The 22,853-nt window shown below is 38.0% G+C and overlaps 1 protein-coding gene across 2 annotated transcripts in view; it reads right to left on the bottom strand.

Moving 5' to 3' along the window:
* The window catches only part of EPB41L4B (erythrocyte membrane protein band 4.1 like 4B), a 267,526-nt gene that overhangs the window by 192,873 nt on the left and 51,800 nt on the right, over positions 1 to 22,853 (bottom strand). For both annotated transcript variants that reach the window (XM_016423826.2, XM_007498051.3), the window contains exon 2: positions 21,267 to 21,371. In XM_016423826.2, coding sequence (XP_016279312.1) covers positions 21,267 to 21,371 — 105 coding nt within the window. The remainder of the gene's footprint in view (positions 1 to 21,266; positions 21,372 to 22,853) is intronic.

Genomic DNA, 22,853 nt, shown 5'->3' with positions numbered 1-22,853 from the left:
CCCAAGGAGGCAAGGCTGACCTATCCAAAGCATGATTGTAACAAGAAAATGAATCATCCATACCTTAATCAATGCTTAGAGCATGATCATATTATAACCTTAAAACTATAGGATTCCTAGTAAATAGTGATTTGTAGTGAAAATACAGTTCCAGGCAAGAGTCTGTGAATATAATCAGATTAAGAATGTAGTCCTATAAGTAATTCATTCGGATAAGCTGAGTGGCAGAAGAGAGCTTTGCCACGCTGCCTTAGGACCAGTGTTGGAGTTTGGAGCCCAAGCCTCAGCTGGAATTCTATGGAATGTTGGTGTGTGGGTTAAGAATTTTAACTGCCACTTGTGGGGGCTGCTCTCTTGCCCTCTGTCCCTCTCTGGAACCAACTTTGTTCTAGGGAGGTTGTTAATCCCAGGTTCTGAGGTGAAGTCCCTATCCAATTTATGGGAATAACAAATCTTCAGTTCGGGAAGAGCGAAACAACTATTTTACAGTGGTTGGAGTGAAGTTACAGAGAAGAAACCAGAAGATCTTGTTTTTCTCTGGGCTCTGTGGGAAACCCAGAACCAAAGCAGAGCTTTGGCTAAGCCTCACCGAACTTGCTCTGGCTGGTTTCTTTTTTTTAAGATAAATACATTATTTGTAAGTTATTGAAAATAGATTGTTTAGATAGAAATCTTGGGTTTTAGTTAGTAATAAAGAGAAATAGAGTGGCCTGGTTTCCAGGAGAAGAAAGACCATGAGGTCTAGTTGGGAGTGGGTAAAAGCTCAGTATCCCTTGGTTTTTTTAGGGTTTCCTGTTTATCGATCACATTTTATTAAAGTAAGATTAATTTTTTATTCTGACTTATCTATTGTGCAAATCAACAAGCAAGGCACAATACTGTTACCTTGGCTTTTGTATCTCGAGTATCTGCTTAACAACAACAATCAGATACTGAGTCTGGATACTATCTAACAGTCCCAGAATAGTACCAAAGTTATAATCTCAGGAGTGTGTGTTATCATATTAGTCATAAAGGAGTTACTAAATTAATCCTAAGTGTGCATCTATTTTATGATGTATTTTCTATAAAATTAATTTATGTAAGATGTTATAGAGACCAGAAAGGCTTCAAAAGGCCTGGGTAGGATTGGAGACTAACATGAGAGAGTGTTTTGCAATTCAAGGTCTCAGGCTTCAAACCAGGGAGTCAGGAGACCTCTGGCTTCTGTGATTTTTCTGCTTACAATAAAACCAAATCTTTGCCCAAGAATGTTTCTCAATCTCTTTTCTTTCCTTTGCAAATACCAATTAATAGTATATTATGTTACACAAAACAAAAAACTGCAATGATCCGAGAGAGAGCTTGGACACATGTATATGGGGATCTCTTTTTTTGGATAACATAATTGGATAAGGGAAAATTTTATTTATTAAGCACTTACTCTATGCTATGCCCATTGCTAAGTGTTGAGGCTACAAATACAAAAAGCTTAGAGTCTAATGGGAGATCTAGAGAGGAGAAAGAGCAAAAGGAAGCAAGTATGCACATGGCACCTTGGTTGGGAAATGATCAGGAGGTGGGAATCTTAGGCAAGATGAGGCTAAATAAGTTTTACCTATCAGAAGAAAGCCTTAGGGTCAGAATACAGGATCTGGTAGGAAGGAAATGAAAAGCCTGAACCAAGGGCCAAGAGGCATGGTTTGAAAAGAGTTAAGAAATATAATATGAAAAGGGTAGGATAAAACAAAAGAATGTTTTGTGTAATTATAATATTTGTTTCAGTAAGTTCTCACCAAGTCAACTACAGATATTGTTACTATACCTAAGAGCAATATGGAATGTTTGGGGGGGGTGGGGACAATTTGGAGTTGCAATTGTAAATGTCTTGCTAAGACATGCCTGTCTATGGTTTCAGGGAGGGAGAGGGAGAGGGAGAGGGAGAGGGAGAGGGAGAGGGAGAGGGTGAGGGGGAGAGAGAGGGAGAGGGGGAGAGAGAGAGAGAGAGAGAGAGAGAGAGAGAGAGAGAGAGAGAGAGAGAGAAGAGAGAGAGAGAGAGAGACAGAGAGAGAGAGACAGAGAGAGAGAGAGAGAGAGAGAGAGAGAGAGAGAGAGAGAGAGGAGAAGGAGAGAGAGAGAGAGAAGGAGAGAGGGAGAGGGAGAGGGAGAGAGGGGGGAGAGGGGGAGAGGGAGAGAGGGAGAGAGGGAGAAGAAGAAGGAGAGGGAGAGGGAGAGGGAGAGAAGGAGGAGAGAGGGAGAGAAGGAGAGAGAGAGAGAGAGAGAGAGAGAGAGAGAGAGAGAGAGAGAGAGAGAGAGAGAGAGAGAGAGAGAGAGAGAGAGAATGTTAACTCTGATCTATGAACAGCCTCTGGAGAAGACTGAAAGGTGATAAGAAACTTCTTTCTTATTAGAACTGTCAACTGTTATTTTGTGAAGAAACATTATAAAGAGAACTCTATGAAGTCTATGAGGAACTGTCAGCCCACAATGCAATTCTGAAGAGATTTTCACACATGATGGCTGAAGAGAGGAGAAAAGAAAAGGACTAAAATAATTTATTTCCTGCTGGACTGAATTTAACTCTGGTCTTGGAAAGAAATATTAAGTATTCTTCTGAGTACATTGAGTGAAATGAATAGTGAAACTGTTTCCAGAAGTGAAGGATTTTTTTTACATCAAAAAGTCTGCAAGTAATTATATGTCTATGCCTCTTTTGTTTGTGATTTCATTTATTGATAAACAGCATGTTCATTAAGCTTAATATTTACTTAATCAGAAAAAATGTAGAGCTGAGTAACTACTATTGGGAGAGATTTTCCCAGTTTAAATATTTAAGACAACTTATTAATTATTGAGGAGGTTGCAATTGTATTCATTAATAAGAAAAGGTCCAAACATATACCTGATTTTTTGAGGAATTCAAATGATAAGATTAAATAAGGAAGAGTCAAAAGAAAGGCTAGTGGGTGACCTAAAAATGAATGTGATCGATCCTGTAATGCTTGCTACTTGAAAGCAATAATAGAATTTAATTCTAAATTGACTACTCTTACACAAATGATCCTTGTGGGGCTATAGCAAAAATCCTGGAGAGCCATATTGTCCCAGCATGTGATGCTTAATTATATCATCCACTAGCTATTACTGCCTTAGCAGTCTTATACTAGCAAAAATTAGATGGCAGAGGGCACTGGGCCTTGAGCCAGAAAGACCTGAGTTCAAATGTAACCTCAGATAATTACAATGATATGACCCTAGACAAGTCATTTAAACTGTGATTGCTAAAGTTTCCTCAACTATAAAAATGGGAAAGACTTTACAATTCATTGATCAGAAAGCTGGAACACCTACTGGTAAAATAAGGTAATATCTATAAAGTACTCAGTATTTAATAAATCCTTGTTTCCTTCTCTTTCACTTCTTTTTTATTCTTCCCCATTTACTTTTCTGTGAAAATAATCATATTTGCATATCTCACTGTCCTATCTGCTCTTATAAGACCTAAAGACAGAAATATTATTGCCTCCATTAGCAACATTCCCCACAGGAATGCATCATAACATTTGAGGCTACGTGCTCTTCCCCAATTTATTATTTATTTTTAACATTCATTAAAAATTTTTTTTGAGTTCTAAATTCTCTCCCTCTTACTCTTTTCCTGTTCATTGAGAAGGCAAGAAATGTGATATCAATTATACATGTGAAATCGTGCAAAACATTTCCATGTTAGCCATTTTGAGGGAAAAAAAGCAAGCAAAATAAAGTGAAAAAATTATGCTTCAATCTGCAATCAGGTTCCATCAGTTCTCTGCCTGGGCAAGATAGCATTTCCCAACATGAATTCTTTGGGATGGTTTTGGATCATTGTATTGCTGAGAATATCTAAGATCACTGTATATAATAGGTGTTACTATGTACAATGCTCTCCTGATTCTGCTCCTTTCACTTTCTATTACTCATATCCCAGGTTTTTCTGAAATTATACTGCTCTTCATTTCTTATTACACAATAGTATTCTATCACAATCATATACCACTTGTCCAGCCATTCCCCAATTGACAGACATTCCCTCAACTTCCAATTCTTTGCCACTAGGAAAAGGGCTTCTATAAATATTTTTGTACAAGTAGGTCCTTTTCCCTTTTTTTTTAAAATCTCTTTGGGATATAGACCAAGTAGTGTAACACCAGGTCAAAGGGTATGCACAGTTTTGTTTTGTTTTTTAAACCTTTACCTTCTGTCTTGGAATCAATACTTTGTATTGGTTCCAAAGCAGAAGAGTGGTCAGGGCTAAGCAATGGGGCAACCAAGTGACTTGCCCAGGGTCACACAGCTAGGAAGTGTCTGAGGTCAAATTTGAACCCAGGACCCCCCATCTCTGGGCCTGGCTCTCAATCCACTGAGCTCTCCAGCTATCCCCGGTATGAACAGTTTTATAGGGCATGGTTTCAAATTGCTCTTCAGAATGGTTGAATCAGTTCACAGTTCTACCATAGTGCATTAGTGTCCCAATTCTTCCATGCTCCCTCCAGAATTTGTCATTTTCTTTTTCTGTCACATTAGCCAATCTGAAGGATATAATGTGGTATTTTAGAGTTGTTTCAATTTTCATTTCTCTAAATAATAGTGATGTAGAACATTTTTTCATGTCACTATTGATAGTTTTGATTTCTTCTTCTGAAAACTGAGGCTATGTGTTTTTATAATACTTGCATACTCCCATGTATTCAACCACCTCTTAGCAGATGGATCTCAAATCCACATCTTCAGCCTTGATCTCTTCAAGGTCCAATCCCCACATCATGAATCCCATTGACATCTCAAACAATCTATTTGGAGTTTTCCCACCAAAAACCACCTCTTGTTCTGATTTCACTCTTTTTCTCCCATACCTTCATTCACTTACTCAATGAATATTTAGGAAGCAGCTAGGTGGTTCAGTGGACTCAGAGCCAAGCCCAAATATGGAAGGTCCTGGGTTCAAATTTGACCTCAAGTAATTCCTGGCTATATGACCCTAGAAAAGTCACTTAACCTCCTTTGCCTACACAGTAGTGATACAAAGATGGAAGGTAAGGGTTTAAAAAAATCAATGAATATTTATTGAGTATCTGCTATGTGCCAGCCACTGGGGATACAATATAATGTATCATACAGTTTCCCATGTTCAAAAAAGTTAAGGTTTAAGTCTTATGCAATCAGCTACCAAGATCTGGTTGGGAGGTTGCTGTCCTTTGTACTTGAAGAGGGCCAAAATAATATCACGAGTGATGTCTTCTGATTGGAGCATAAATTAGATTTAAGTGCAAAGTCATTGGACTCTCTCTCTTCCAGTGTCATTGAAGTCCAGTTGCAAGGGAAAGGTCAGGATGCAGTATGTGATCATCGCTTCTTCAATGCCTAACCAAGCTCTAAGTGCTCCACAGCACCCACTTCCACTGCCTTCAAGGCTGTTGGTACAAGTCCTCTGGATATTCCAGCCCTATATCTACTCTACCTGTCCCCTCCTCTCTATTCTTACTGCCCCTACTTTGGTAGCACAGGGATCTGGGAGTCATGAGAGATCTGGGTTTGAACATGTGATTGTCAAATGAATCCCAAAATAACAGAATTTCAGAGCTGAAAGGAATTTGAGTGATCAGCTGATCCAAAATGTACCTGAACCAGTATGCCTGATAAGTTCCCATTCAGGCTTTGCGTGAAGGGAGAACCCATCACCTTCCCAAAAGTTCCATTTTGCTTTTGGATAGTTCTAATTACTAGGAAGGTTTGACTTCTCTCAAGCTTAAATTTGCCCCCTTTACAATTTGCACTTTTTGTACCTAGTTGTGCCTTTTGGGACTGTGCTGAACAAGTCACAGAATCGGAGATTTTCAGACCCAGAAAGAATCTTAATGGCCATCAGGTTCAACCCATGCCTGCAAAAGAATTCTCTCGAATTTAATCCCCCTTCTATGTGAAAGCCTTTTAAGTCCTTCGAGATTGCTATCATGCCTTCCTCTCACTACTGTCCAGTAGAAAGGGGGGAATTCTGTAGAAGTTTATGTGCACAAAAGCTAGTGGCACAAAGAGTCTCTTGGTTTCAGATATGTAATGACTCTTGCCTGAATCTCTCATATTTATTTGTCTTAATGTGCCATGCAGCATGCAAGTGGTAAACTACTGTGCGGCATCTACTATAGAAGAACCAATTGCTCAGCTAGTTCCCAAAGAACTCAATTTTGTACAAAAAGCACTGCTCTCCTGTAGCTCGGTGAGGCTTCCACCCAGATCAAACTCATGATGTTGGAAGCCAGCCAGCTCCACAGGGATTTAATCAGGACATCCTTCTGCTGTTAGAAGCATGAGCTCTCCCACTTATCTTTTTCTATCACTTTAATGAAGCTCTTTTTGCTATGAGGTTGTGGCTTTCCTTGCCTTGGTGTCCCCATAATCCCTGAACTTAGACACTCCAGGGCCAACACTGCCCAAGGCTCTTCCTCCAGGCTAAACGCCTCCAGTTCTTTTGAGTGATTCTTTTATGGCATGACCTACATACATGATCCTGTACCATCCTGGCCGTCCTCCTCTGAACATGTCAATGAACATTCAAAACCTGAGATAATTAGGTAGAACACTTTTCAAATCTTAAAGAATTATACATATGTTGGCTATTATTACCATCTGCATGGATTACTGCAATTATTTCCTAACAGGTCTTTCCCTCATACACTCTAACCTCAAACAGTACTCAGATCTAGCCTTTTTACTGCTGTCAGATAATTTTTCTTCATGTACTGATCTGGTTATGCTTTATCTTTGCACAAAAATCTACTAAAATTCACTATTGCTTCCCAAGTGAAGTTTAAATCCTGTTAACCTGGCATTCAAGGCTTTCCGTAATCTGGCGTTTCCCTATCTTTTTAGTCTTATACACTGTATACTCTAACCGAACTAGTTTATTATATATCCTTTAGAGAAGTTACATACATGCCCCTTGCTCGGGCTCTGTTTCTTTTGACTGTTTCTTATGCCTGGAATGCCCTCTCACCCTACTGAATCCTTACCCAACTTTTATAGTCCAAGTCAAAAGTCATCCTCTCCACAAATCCTTCCTTGATTCTCCTAATTAATTATCTTCCCCAAGACCTATCACAGCATATTGTTTTGTCATTTTAAATATACATATCTATAAAGCAATGTTTTATCATTTTCAATATATATCTATATGTCAATTCCCTACTTGATTGTAAGCTCCATGAGGGCAGAGACCCTGCCCTTCTCTATGTTTGGGTCCCTTATTGCCTTCCCTCTGACGTTCATCACATAGCACCCAACAAGAGTGTACTATGTTACAACTGTAAATGCCTTGCTAGGAGATGCTACTCTTTATGGATTCAGGGAGTATGTGAGTGAGTTAACTCTGACGTATGAGCAATCTCTGGAGAAAGGTAACAAGCAGCTTCTTTCTTCTTAGAACTGTCTTTTGTGAAGAGACATTATAAAGAGAATTCTATGAAGTCACAAGCAGACACATGAGAAATATTTGTCGAAAGATAAAAGGATGAATGCCAACCTTGAGTTTAAATTGAATGATACTAAGGTGAAAATAACTGTGAATGCAAGAGATTTGTCATTTCCACTCCTTTAAAAACAACCTTTTTAGTGGCTCCCCATTGCCCATAGAATAAAAGGGCCTTCAAACTTTCTTTGATCATATATGTTCTCAGTAGTTTCAAGTATGCACCTATATATATTTATAAATTATATGCATACTGTTTTACTGATATTACATTATAATATACTATATATGTCACAAAACATTCCAAGTAGGAGTGTAAAGAAGGTTGAATAAACTAACTTGGTTTCCTAATGGTATAAAAACCTTCTATTATTAATATGTTATATCCCTAATATTAGTAATTTTATAGCACATTATAAAACATATAAAATAGAAGTCTTTAAAGAATGCTGAAATAAACTATTTAATTTGATTTCTTAGTGGTACATAACTGTTTTTAGTCTGAAAGCAATGTGATTGAATAGTCTACATTAAAAAAAGTTTTTTTCTGCTGTGTCAGGTGAAAGTGTTAGTAATTAAATGTTCAGTTAATAGGATTATTAACTAGCAGATCTGGTGGGGTTTTTTTTTTTTTACTTTTAGTTGAAAGATACAAGAATTTTTTAAAAAACAGGTCATAAATGTCAGTGAACATCATTTTTCAATAGGATACATGTTTCTGTGTATATATTCACAAGACACAAACTAAAGTCAATGTTCTTTGATTTCAACGTAGTAGAGCTTTCTTTCTTTTTTTTACTTTTCATCTTAGAATTAATAATACTGTGAATTGATTCTGACACAGAAGAGCAATAAGGGCTAGGCAATGGGGGTTAAGTGACTTGTCTGAGATCACACAGATAGGAAGTATCTAAAGTTAAATTTGAACCCAGGATCTCCCATCTCTAAGCTTAGCTCTCACTCTAGTGAGTCACCTATGTGCCACCCAGCAAAGTGTTTTCAATATAAAATTTTTTCTTCTTTTTTGAAGGGATATTATCCTACCTTACTTTCCAATGCCTATTTAAATTTTAACTTGTGGGTTTTTTTTTTAAATATGGCAAAAAGGTCAATGTGGCTGAATCACAGGATTTAGGAATGGTTTTAAATGTAAACTATATTAAATATAAAATATTTTATTCTAGAAGTAACAAGGTGCTACTAGAGTTTATTGAGGTAACTACAAAAAATTTGAATGACAGACCTACAGTGAAGTCTAAAATCACATCCAGATTCAGACATTTACTAGTTGCATAACTGTAGGCAATTTATTTAATTGCTATGTGCCTCAGTTTCCTTATCTGTAAAGTAGGGATAACGCCTACTTCTCAAACTTGTTGTGAGGATAAAAATGAGATACTAGGACAACTTCTTGATTATGTATGGTGAGTAAAAATGAGAGGTCCAGAAGGACTTGAAGATTGTGCTGTAATGGGAAAAGGATAGAGATAGGATAAGATTCAAGAGAAGTAGAAAGAAGGCTGTCTTCAAGACACATACTAGGAACTCAAGGGAAAGGATTTTAGCAGGCAGAAAGCAGAGGAGGAATAGTTTGGAAGTGACAACTGCTAGAGAGTAGTGACTTCCTGTTGGAGGTTAGGAGCTTCCTGTCCAGGAATGGTGGAGGAAAGGCGGGCTTATTGGAGCTCATCTACCTCAACCTGACGGTGGAGGAGTATACCCTTAATTCATTTTTGGAGGCACTCTATTTAACTGGGAAAGATCTAGAAAAGGATCTGACTATACCAGCTGTGCTTTTCAGAAGGTTTTATCTAAAAAATCCTGTCAGATCAGCTTTGAGGTTTTACCTCAAGGGTCAGATCTCCTGGGTGAACTTAGCCATTGGAGTTCATGCATAACGGTTTTTGGAGACAGCTTTTGGGAAATAAATCTAACCAACTACTGAGGGTCATAGATAGTTAACTTAGTTTTGGGGACACCTAGATAGAAACAGGGAACTGTTAAGTTAGCTGGAAGACCAGAAAGCTCCCTTTTGGGAGGGACATAGAGGATTGTGGGAAACTAGAGAGTTAGGGATCCCTTGTTCTAATCCTCAATTAATATTCCCTCTTAAAATAAAAGAGATGAAGTTTTTTCATATCAATTGTCTCCAAGGCATTTGCACATTAGTGAGAGAGAGTGATTCAGTTTCACTCTCACCAACTGGAGGTTAGAATACCTGGCTGGGTATTCAGGGAGATCCCTGAGTGGATCAAAACTGTCCTCATCTGTGGGTCTCGGGCCCCCCCCCCCATATTCTTTTTTTAGCGAAAACCTGGCTGGCCAGGATTATGGGGTCCTTAACTGAAATAAGAGAGTTCAGAAGAGAAATGGGATTTGAAGAAAAAGGTAAAACTAATGAAATCTGTCATGAAAATCATAAGCCACTCATGCTCATTCATCACTCTGTCCCACTCAAGATGAAACGGGCGAGAATAGGACTCCTAGTCACAGATCACAAAAAGGAGGAAGGATACCCATCTCTAAGGGGCAACTTTTTCCATCCCAGTGACTGGATGGGCATGGGGTGAATAGACTAGGTGAGAGAGAGTTTAGACTAGAGACTAGAATAGACTAGAGAGAGAGACTGTAGCTGTGGGTGGCCAGTTCAGGGCTAAGTTAAAATTGCCCTAAGGGACTAACTCTATACACAAAAGAGAGTTGGGAGTTTGACTAGGGTGGGGAAGGGGAGAACCAAGGAGTGTTGGGCTTCATCAGGAAAAGGGCAGCTGTGCTAGCACAGGAAGGACTGGACTGTCCTACAAATTGGTTGATCAGAAGGTCAACCTCACTGTATCAAAACATTGAAGTCCTTAATCTGGCACTGAAGGACTTCTACAAACTGGCTCCAATTGAACTTTGGAGTTTTGCTCCCTCCTGCTTCCTTTCACACATCCTGGGGTCTGCTCAAATGAGATCCAGCAGTCCCCTCTTATGCATGATTTCACGTTCTGAGGTTTATTTCCCAATGGCCCAAGTGGGCAGAGAGGGACACTCTACATCACTACCCACTGATGTGGCAGGTGAGTGTCAGTTCTTCTGCTTTCCCTTGGAGGGCTTGTTAAAGTTTGGTTTGGTTTGGGGAGGAATGGGGAGACAGCGAAGCACCAAACAGAAGAGCAGGAGTGCAGAGACAGGACAGTACTATACAGGAAAGTAGGTGTTAAAAGTTAAAGCAAGAATGATCTCTCTAAGGCTGGGTACAACCTGAGGTGTCAGGCATCCAGAGTCTTGGAATATATTCCCTGCAGATAAGAGAAGACTAACTTTATAATAATGTATAAAAATATACAGTGTATTTTGTGATTACTGTATTTAATGCTGGTAATGTGTTACTGTGTTTTTCATTTATCAATTACAATTTATTATACATATGAATAAACAAGAAAATCATGTTAAATATGGGATCAGCAGGTGTTCACTTATAACCCGGATTTCATCCTATTCACCATAGATCTTGGAAGGTATTAGCTACAGATGTATGGCCCTACTCTATTAGCTATTCCCAGAATTCTTATGCCTCGTGCATTATAACCTCCTCTCCGATGTCTAAAATGCACCCCCTTCTCATCTCTGTCTTTTGAAATGTAAAGGCTTTTGTAGTGATGAGGGATACTAAGAGAGGGGGACTAAATAGATATTGACCCCAGGAAGTAGATGGAGGTAGGGGACTGAATCCAAAGGAGCATCTTCCTTCTTGTTCTCTCTCTCTGCTGGACAGTCCTAATGAAGTCTGTACCTAACAGATGGTGAGTCACCCCTCCCCAAACCTTCTTCTTCAAATGTTTTAAATTCTCCCTCCTACTACAAAAAGTTTGAAGACAGTTTCTTATAGTTAAAGGTCTAATTTATTTTCTTTTGGGAAATGGGAATAAGGAAATAAAAGGAAAGAGGGAGAGGAATTTCCCTAGCTATAACCCCTCTCTCTAGTTGAAAGCTTCAATTCAAAGTCTCTTCAAAGACGTTGAGGGGAAAACAGTTATATGTCAACTGGGATCTTCACTGGGCAGGACTCTTTTCAGTTCAGCCAGGTAAAGGAGGGTAAAAGTCAAGCACTTCTTCAGCCTTGTAAATGCCCAAACTGTAAGGATAATTTTAGTGTTTTGACTTAAAATCTAAAATAAGTGGTCACCATGGGAAATTCCTAAATATGAAAATACTCAAGTCAGCTGGGGATTTATGGAGATTTTAATTAATAAAGAAAGAAGGAATTAAGGGAAGGAGAGAGCAAGAGAGAAAGAGAGAGAAAGAGAGAGAGAGAATTAATTTAAACTGCTCTGACTCAAGCTGAGCCAAGTAGTAGTTAAAGGCCTAGGCCAAAGTGGCCTCCCCAAGCCTAGGGGAAAGTGAGTCAGTCTTTATCACTCACCACAAGACCTTGTCCAAGATGGGCTCTTCCACTCCGAACTGAAATTAGCCTGAACTCACTTTTTACACTTCCTTTTTTTAAAATTTTATAATATTTTATTTGATCATTTCCAAGCATTATTCATTAAAGACAAAGATCATTTTCTTTTCCTTCCCCCCCACCCCCCGTAGCTGACGCGTGATTCCACTGGGTATCACATGTGTTCTTGATTCGAACCCATTGCCATGTTGTTATTATTTGCATTAGAGTGTTCGTTTAGAGTCTCTCCTCTGTCATGTCCCCTCAACCGCTGTAGTCAGGCAGTTGCTTTTCCTCAGTGTTTCCACTCCCATAGTTTGTCCTCTGCTTATGAATAGTGTTTTTTCTCCTAGATCCCTGCAGATTGTTCAGGAACATTACACCGCCACTAATGGAGAAGTCCATTATGTTCGATTATACCACAGTGTATTAGTCTCTGTGTACAATGTTCTCCTGGTTCTGCTCCTCTCGCTCTGCATCACTTCCTGGAGGTCATTCCAGTCTCCATGGAACTTCTCCACTTTGTTATTCCTTTTTGCACAATAGTATTCCATCACCAACATATACCACAATTTGCTCAGCCATTCCCCAATTGATGGGCATCCCCTCGTTTTCCAATTTTTGGCCACCACAAAGAGTGCAGCTATGAATATTCTTGTACAAGTCTTTTTGTCCATTATCTCTTTGGGGTACAGACCCAGCAGTGCTATGGCTGGATCAAAAGGTAGATATTCTTTTATCGCCCTTTGGGCATAGTTCCAAATTGCCCTCCAGAATGGTTGGATCAGTTCACAACTCCACCAGCAATGAATTAATGTCCCTACTTTGCCACATCCCCTCCAGCATTCATTACTTTCCTTTGCTGTTATGTTAGCCAATCTGCTAGGTGGGAGGTGATACCTCAGAGTTGTTTTGATTTGCATCTCTCTGATTATAAGAGATTTAGAACACTTCTTCATGTGCTTATTAATAGTTTTGATTTCTTTATCTGAAAACTGCCTATCCATGTCCCTTGTCCATTTATCAATTGGAGAATGGCTTGGTTTTTTGTACAATTGATTTAGCTCTTTATAAATTTGAGTAATTAAACCTTTATCAGAGGTTTTTATGAAGATTTTTTCCCAATTTGTTGTTTCCCTTCTGATTTTAGTTACATTGGTTTTGTTTGTACAAAAGCTTTTTAATTTGATGTAGTCGAAATTATTTATTTTACATTTTGTGATTCTTTCTATGTCTTGCTTGGTTTTAAAGTCTTTCCCCTCCCAAAGGTCTGACATGTATACTATTCTGTGTTTACCCAATTTACTTATGGTTTCCTTCTTTATACCCTTCCTTTTAAAGAAAATTTTCTCTTATGCCACCACCTCTAAACTTTCACATCCACCAATCACAGTAGGTGCTTTTTTCCAGGACTTCCCATTCTTAGTTTTCACCACTCTTTAGTTCACACCTTCTCTGGTTAGATTATACCTTCTGAGTACTTTACACCTCTTTGTTAAGCTTGCCTTTTGTAAATTACTTAACCTTTTTGTGATTAATTTAACCTTTACAGGTACTTAACACCTTTTTGTATTAGATCTAAAAATAGACCTAGCTTAAGGTTCTAGCTTTACTCTAAGGTATGAGTTAGGGACTTTCATAATTCAATCAGGAGTTTATAACTTTATCTTACCCTAAGGCACTGTCTGAGTAGGGTGGAGTAATTTTAAAAGTTCCCAATACATTCCTGATTCTTGTTAGACCAAGTATCTCCATTGTTACAATAAGGGAATAGCTAAAATCAAATCTTTCTAAAGTACAGTCTGGGTAGTTTTTAAGATTCACAGCCTTCTTCCTTCAGAGGGGTTGACCAGAAAGAAGAGAAGTCAAGTGGTGAAGTTACCAGACCAGACCACAGTTTTGGCTAACTGTCCCTCCTCTTGAACCTTCCAATGGAATTCTCCATTCCCCTGCTGGGTCTGTAGCTCAGTAGCCCTTACCACTCTTTTGCCTTGGAACAGAAGAGTAGTAAGGGCTAGGCAATAGGGATTAAGTGACTTGCCCAGAGTCACACAGTTAGGAAGTATCTGAGGTCAAATTTGAACCTAGGACCACCTATCTGTAGGCCTGGCTCTCAATCCACTGAACTACCCAGCTGCCCTCTGAGGTCAAATTTTTAACCCAGGTCCTCTCATCTCCAACTCTAATGCTTTATTCTCACTGTGCTACTTCACTTCCCCCTAAAACCATTTTTAAAATTTTATACATAATAAATTTTTAATTTTTAAATACATAAATGAAATAGTTATAAAGAAAACCAATTAAACTGAAATAAAGATGAAATATCTTTCCCCATGAAAATTCATGGACCTCCTCAAATCTATCCATGGACTATGGAGTCTAGAACTGTTCCTAAAAATACTTTGTACCTAATTTTAAAAATAACTATTTGTTGAACTGAATTTATAAAAATCAGTTCTGAAATCATTAGAAAAGACACAATCAAGACAGAACACTGAGAAATCAAAGGCAAAGGACTGGGCTAATACTGATTTCTTAAATTTCCCCCTAGGATTTGTAGCAAAGGAGGCAGAAGAGAATTGTGATTGTGACCTCCCAGAGACCAAGTCAGGAAGAGTAGGCAGCAAACAGCAAGCTACAGCTGAGAGTGGGAGCAGAGGAATGTAGAAATCTTGGGGTCTGGGGGCGAATTTCAAGGCACACTCACATGCTGTGGCAAAGCTTTTAATAACCATGAGACCAGTTCTATTTCCTCTAGCTCACTTATGTGCCCCAGTTTTCTCCCCTTATATAAAATGAAAATACTAGTCCTCTGGTTTCATGAAGTTACTTGAGACCCTTGGAAGTACTGACAAGTCCACTCTATATTACTTGAAACATTTAGAAAGAATTAGTGACCCATTAGGCACATGGATAACTTGATTGGCAATAAATGAAAAACAGCACATTAACCGTCAACCTTGTAGAAATTCCCTAAAGCTGTTTTTCTTGTACACTAAAAAAATTATATCTTAATTTCCATACATGAGAACAAAGCTTTTTCTATATTTTAAACTCAATTAAATGAAAACAGATTTTGTGTGCATGTATTAGACACATATTTCTGCATGAAAATATTGAAACTTAACCTTTTCACTTTCTAACTTTTTTACACAAGTAGTTGAAAGATTCTTTCTGAAGATATTAGTGTGGTGTATAGTCTTTGTGTCTTTATTACCATCTGAATGATAGCTCAAGTTAATTGATGTTAATAAATTTGTGCTGAAAAAGGGGAGGGGGAAGGATGTTTATAAAATGTCTAAAACTTTGTCAGCCAAATTTTATCCAGCTCAAGTGCCTATACCAACAAAACAGAGAGGGAAGAGATCAATGAATTAGGCTTGTAACTTAAAAAATTAGAAAAAGAACAAATTTAAAATCCCCAAATAAAAACTAAATTGGAAATCCTAAAAATTAAAGGAGAAATGAATCAAACTGAAAGTCAAAGAACTATTGAACTAATAAATAAGACTAGGAGCTGGTACACTGAAAAGACAAAATTTATCCAGCTCTGGTATATTAAACACAATATCCATTTCTGATGCTATAAAGCTAACAAAATTGATAGATGTCACAATGAAGGGGAGATAAAGAGAATGGAAGGGTAAAGGGAGAATATCTGACCATCCAAGGCTACATAACTGGCTTCTGAGAGTTAATATGTTTCCCTCTTTTTTCTCTATAGTCCACACTCTATTCTGAAATATGCAATTAGGGGCCCAAATCATCTTTTATCATAATCTTCCATTTTTAAACAGCTTAAGAATTGTGTACTCCATTTTGACCCTAATATACCAACCCTGTGTAAAAGCAATATGAAATTTTGTGTATATATAAAACCACACATACAAATATATATATATATAATATAACATAATATATTATATGTATTATATAATACAGTATCTAATAAAGTACAACTATTATTCCTCCCTTTTTACAGGTGAAGAAGTCATGGCTCAATTAATTGACATCAATGGATCAGCTTCCTAACAAGTGCTCCCCGTAAGGTTCCTCTGGGACTTCCTGTCTTGGTCATCCCACATCTTGCCTTGTTCCTAACTCCATCTCCAGGCCAGCAGTAGCTCAGTTTCTCCCTGAGTACGTGTGTGTTTCTGTATGTCCCTGCAGAGGCTTGCCAGTACAGTATTAGAATATATTCCCTTCCCTACATCTCACAATTCAACAGCAGAAATTCTTTGCCAAAAAATTGTACCACAAAGCCCAACCTCTATCCCCATCCCAACCCTACTGACGCTAGAGGGTGTTACATGGCATCTGTGGTTTAGAAACTATTTCCAAATACACACATCTGCATCCCTAGAAATCTAGCCACAGGATGGTGCCCAAGAATATTACAGGAATTTAAGTACAGATGAAGCTAGGCTCCGATGATTCAGTTTCCATAAACTAAATTCTTCCAAAGCTCTGGACCTTGCCCTACCTCTCACAGACTTCTGGCTCTTAAGTCATGTAGAATCTCTTGGAAGAGTTGCCCCCTTATGCCAGCTAATGATTCAACCCCAAGCTAGCTCAAGAGGTTCAGGCAGTTCCTTAGCAAGCCCAAAATCTAGTTACACAGACTAAGAATGGCTAGATTTTTTAAAATGGGAACATCTCTCCCAAGGAATATCACTGAGCCATTTCTGTTCCCTCCAAAGGGAAAAAGGGAAAAGGCAACCCCATTTTGCTTCAGCATATAGAAGAAAATTCCAAGTTATCCTAGATTAATATCAATAAAAGTTACAGAACTGGTGGCCCACTTGTCCTTTTCCCTCTTGCCCTCACTTTTTCCTAGAGTGGAGTGGGAAGTACAGGCATAACCAACTCACCCATTTAGTCTTGCTTCCTTCCCTCTTAGACCAAAGGTAGAAAGACAACCTTGATTAAATTTAGACTACAAAGGAATGTGGGTGGAAAGAATTGAGAAAAATTAGAGGCTTAAAAAGAGGAAGACTGCTTGGAGTGCAGCTCCTTAAGGTCCCCATGCCAGGAAGCATCCTTTTTTATCTTTATCTTTAAAAATCTCTAATTATTCTCTTAATTTCTCCCCAATCTTTTCAGTGACTGGAAAGATGTTAGTACACTAGATTAGAGATAGGGAAAATCAGAAGAGGGGTATATTGGATATGTAGGAAGGTAGAAGAAGAGAGAGAGCAGTATAACATTAAGGACAGTTTGAAAGGATGGTAGAGTCAAATAAAGGGGTTTTTAAGGTTGGAGGAAGTGATCTGGACAGGTTTATAGGCATTAATCATTCAGTCAAAGAGCATTTCTTCTGTCAATAAGCATATTAAGTGTTTACTGTATGCCAGGTGAAGTGCTCAGAACTGGGGGATACAAAATGAGCTTACCATTCTAATGGTACAGATAACACCTAAATAACTAAATATATTCAGAGTAAATGGCAGGAAATCTCAGAGAGGAAGACATTAGCAGCTAGGGAAAGTTCTCCGGAATAAGGCAGAAACTGAATGAAGTCTTAAAGGAAAAAGCCAGTTTTCACCTTCAGCTTTAGGGAGTTTATTTTAGAAAAAAAAATGTATGAAGTTAGTCACCATCACTGTAAGCTTCTAATTAGGAAAATGACTAACATTTAGATATCGATTAGACTCTCAGACTAACTACCTTTATATCTATCTCTAGAGAGTTCTTTTTCTGAACATTTTTCTACTCTATTTAGAGTATTTTATAAATGTCTCATTTTGTGTGTGGATGATTCCTATCTCACTGTCCTCCCCCCTCCACCCCGAACAAAAACTCTTACCTCACAATCCTCCCTTCTTTCAAAATAAATGCCCTGCCTTGTAACAAATTATGTAAAGTCAAGTAAAAAAAGGTCCACACATTGGTCATATCTGAAAACATACATCTCATTCCATACCTCTAGCCCATCTCCTTTATGCCAAGTTGTGGTGCGGTCATGTCTGATTCTTTTTGGGGCTTTCTTGAAAGATACTATAGAGTGGTTTGCCATTTCCTTCTCCACCTAATTTTCCACATGAGGAAACTGAGGCAAATAGAGTTAAATGGCCTGTCCTGGGTCACATAGCTAATAAGTATTAGAGGCTAGATTTTAACTAAGGAAGAGAAATCTTCCTGACTCCAGGACTGGTCCTCTATCCACTAAGTCATGTAGCTACCCCCTGCCAAAAGGTAGGAAGTATGATCAGTTTTCTGGAGTCTGGTTGTTCATCACATCCGTCAGTTTCTTTCAGATAAATGATTCTCCTAGTTCTACTTACTTTACTCAATACCAGTTCAAACAAGTCTTCCTAGGTTTCTTTTTTATTCTACAGACAATAATTTGCTTGGCCATTCTCCAAATATTGGACATTGATTTTTTTCTAGTACATTTTGTTTCTCAGTATAATAAAAAATGCTTCTATAAATATTTCTGTACATAAGGATCTTTGTCTATTTTTTGCATGTGGGAAGAGGTCAGAGAGAGGAGAAATAGCTAAAGTATAAGCCTAGTAGTGGTATACTGGGTCAAAGACAATGAGCAATTTAGTAATTTTTAAAAAATAGTTCTAAATTGCTTTCCAAAATGGTTGGACTTCTTCACGACTCCACGAGCAGTGCTATCTCCCATAGTCCCTCCAAAAACTTTTCCTTTTCTTTTTTTTTTAATCATTGTTGTCCATGTGATGGGTGCAGAATAAAACTTTCAATTTGTTTAAAAGTGTATTTCTCTTATTACCAGTGATTTGGAACATTTTTTTCTTAAGATGTTGTCTATAATGTTTGTTTTTCTTTGAGAACTGCCCATTTATACCTTTCATTGATGTATGCCTTTTTCTTATATAATTTAATCAATTCCTTATATATGACCTTTATCTGAGAAGTTTTCTGCAAAAAAAAAATTTCCGCACTTACCTATTTCCCATTTAATTCTAATTGCCTTGATTTTATTTGTACAAAGATTCATTTGATTCCTGGACTTAAGAAAAAAAAAACACTTTGGCTACTTCTAAATATGCATTTTACTTTCCTAAACTGAATTTGGTCCCAATTAATGCTTCTCATAATTTTAAAAACTCTTCACTTAATCTCCTCTATTCATTCCTTGTCTAGTTAAGAATTCTTCCTCCATGCATAGCTGCAAAAGGCAGTTCTTTTCCAGTTCCTTTGTTTGATATAATCTTATATATTTAGATCTTTTGGTACCTGATGAAGGTAGACACACCACATACACCAAATAAATATGATGGATGGGGAGGCAGCTTGGTACCAGATAAAATGAGCAGGGAGCTTGGAGTCAGAAGACAAGTTTAAGTCTTAAACTGTAGCAGGATGTTGGGCTTTACCTCCATAGAAATAAGAGGGAGTTTCCCTCTGAGCTTCCCCTCACAAGTGGAGATTTATATTTTGCTGTAAATAGGAGAGCAATGCTACACTGTTTCCCAAAGTCATCTTGTTCCCCTACAAAGACATCACAGTGAACCTACATTGGGGGAACAGGGTGGTGGCCTAAATATAGCTGAGGGTTCAATCAGGTCTAAGAAGCATGAGGTATGGTGGCCTTCGTATACTACTGGAGATCCCTCCCCATCTTCCCAATCCCTCCAGAGTCAGCCTGGATACATCATTATCTTTCACCCCCCTGTAACAGTTAAATTAATATCTCTACTAAAAGTATTATATTTTTAGAGGTTTATTAAAGATGATTAGAAATCAAGGATAAAGAAAATAAAAATAAGAAAGCACATGCCTAGGGCACAGAGCCCATTCACAGCCACTTACATCTTGCCTGTGGGTGCTGAGAAGCAGAAGAAGAGAGCCTAAGTAGGCGGTACAGTCAGTTTAAATACAAATGCTGCTCTCGCACTCAGGTGAGATTATAGGGCATTTCATGAATTTAAATTTTATTCTTCACAACACCTACACTTTAAAAACCGTACAAATACACACTTGGGATGTTTCTCCAGTCTAGAGAAGATAGGTTTGGTCACTTTTTATACCAAGATAGACAATAACTCTGCTCCCAACAAGCTGGGAACCGTTGTTATACAGCAAAATATAAATCTCCACTTGTGAGGGGAAGCTCAGAGGGAAATTCCCTCTTATTTCTATGGAGGTAAAGCCCAACATCCTGCTACAGTTTAAGACTTAAACTTGTCTTCTGACTCCAAGCTCCCTGCTCATTTTATCTGGTACCAAGCTGCCTCCCCATCCATCATGTCTTTTACTCCTTGTCCCCAGGCAAGAGATAGGCACAAAGGAAGGACCTTGAAACTGAGGCAGCAAGCTTTCTCAGCTTAGGATGAAATCAATACTTCTCTCAACTAATGAGAATCAATGGAGAGTAAGCCTAGCCTGGAGTCCTGTTTGTGATCCTAATTCTAATGAAGGAGAGGATGGAGAAAAGGCCAGGTGACTGAATGGTGGCATTTCAGGGATGCCAGCCCCAGGCACCTTCATTTTCTATGTTGAAGGAACCATGGAAAACGTATCGACTCTCTCAATTTTCTTTCCTCAAACACCCCCCAACCCAGATTTCGTTTAAATGAGGCAGAAGAAAGAAGACAGACCTCATTTAAAGGCACCTTAAAATCTCCCCTTTAAAATAGGACAGTTTATATAAGTGGACATCTATGGCCCCTGAGCTGCTTTCAGTTCAATAAAGTCTGACATCAAAAAAGTAAATGTTCCTTTCTCAGGTAAGGAAAGCCACGTACAGAGAAGGCCAGCTGGAACCTTTCCTGATCTAACAGTCACATGGATGGTAGAACAGAGCTCAGATCTCCTCCTTCAGCTGTTCCTTCTTCCACCCCCAAACCCCCCAAGGACACATGCTCTTTGTGATTCCATTAGCACCGTTATAACAGAAAACAAGGAACAGATCCTTATAAGTGTGTTCTTCCAGTAAGTAGCAAGGTGACAGAAGATATTTTGGTTAAAAGACTCTTCTGCTGATTCAAAATAAAAGCTGTACCACCAAAAATCCCTGAACAACAGACCCAATGTCTGTAAACAGCAGTTTTCCATTTCTCTTCATTTCCTCCTTAAAGTGTTCCCCTAATGCACATCCCACTGCTTTAAAATAGCCATGTGTTTCATAGTCTTATACCTACAGAAAATATGGAGTTCTCTTAGGTTTTTCTCATTTTTTCTCAATCTGTAGTTGAATTTCATGGTATTCTCTGACTCAGATCAAGAAAGAGCATGTAAGAACCCTTCCCTGACAACATAGGACCTGACCAGTGGCTTCGACAGAATCAAATTCAATTCCTATTATTGTCTAGGAAAGTCTAGCCTCTTTAGATCGCACATCACCTAGGGAATCATATCTGCATATGAAACAAAAGTCATACATACTGTGACCTGGGAAGAATCTAGGAACTGGAGGCCAAAGTAGTCTGTTTCCACAAGGTCCAAATGATATACAATCTGATCAAACAAATCCTGGCCTTTGGCATGTTTCTGGAATAAAAAAAAGGCAGGAGAAATCTGGTTAAGAGAATTAGACAGGAACATCAAATGAAATAAATGCTTTTACTAACAAAACACACTTCTATCTACATGTGCTTAACAATTCACCATCTATAATTTCATTTTAGATAGTTTTCTTTTTAAAAATTCCATTTTTTTTGCTGTCACTGTCCATTGGTTTTATAAACTGAAGCAAAAATTACTATATAAAAATATAAACAAAATTATAAATCAAATATGCATTCCCAACTAGTCCAGAATATCTTTTCATTATCTGAAAATTAATTTTTCACATAGAAAATACGATGCTCAAAATCCCCATCAGTTCTTCTTAATAATTTCCTCCTTTAAAATTTCCTTCTCTATCATGCCCAGAGAGTTATAAAACTGTGTCTACCCTTAGCCCCAGTAATACTACTGTTGGGTCATTTCCAAAGGTGATAAGGGAAAAAGGAAAAGAACTTATATATTCTAAAATATTATAACAGCTCTCTTTGTGGTGGTAAAAATTGGAAACTGAGGGAATGTCCATTAATTGGAGAATCCCAAAATAATTTGTGACACATGATTGGGATGGAATACTACTGTGTTGTAAAAAATGATGAGCAGGCTAATTTCAAAAAAGAAAACAAATGAACAAAAACCATGGAAAGACCTATGCAAAATTTTGAAAAGCAAAATGAATAGAATCAAGAGAAAATTAAACACAGCTACCTAGAGCAGCTACTCAATAAATAGAGAGCCAGGTCTGGAGATAGGAGATTCTAGGTTCAAATCTGGCCTCAGTCACTTCTTAGCTGTGTGTCCCTGGGCAAGTCACTTAATCCCAACTGTTTAAGCATTACCATACTTCTGCCTTGGAACTGATCCTATGGCAGAAGGTAAGAGTTCTTTTTTTTAAAAAAGGAAACATATACAGACAAAGAATTAATGTTTGAAGAATAACTCGTGAACATCCACCTCCAGAAAAAGATCTGATAAAGAGAAACACAAAATCTATCTATCTATCTATCTATCTATCTATCTATATACCTACCTATCTATCTCTATCTACACACACACACACAGGAGGAGTCAAATGATTCCTTCTCTAGTGTGAAGAAGGAAGGGAAGAAGAGGTATCTGAGAATTTTAATGTAACCAAAAAATAAATTAATTTTAAAAAATTTCTTTCCCAAATTACTAATTTTTGTCTGACTTTAAAATGTTGCCATCCAATTTTATAGGCAAATCAATAAGCACTTTATTGTTGCTTTTAAGTCATTTTTCAGTTATATTTGACTCTCTGTGACCCCAATTGAGATTTTCTTGGCAGAGATACTAGAGTAATTTGCTATTTCCTTCTCTAGCTCATTTTACGGATGAGGAAACTGAGGCAAACAAGGTTAAGTTGCTCGTTACTCACACAGCCAGGAGGTGTCTGAGGTCAGATTTGAATTCAGGGAGATGAGTCTTCCTGACTCTAGGTCCAGC

The sequence above is a fragment of the Monodelphis domestica genome, chromosome 7 (assembly GCF_027887165.1).
Source record: "Monodelphis domestica isolate mMonDom1 chromosome 7, mMonDom1.pri, whole genome shotgun sequence".
Taxonomy (NCBI): domain Eukaryota; kingdom Metazoa; phylum Chordata; class Mammalia; order Didelphimorphia; family Didelphidae; genus Monodelphis; species Monodelphis domestica.
This window is presented reverse-complemented; position numbering and strand designations above follow the sequence as displayed.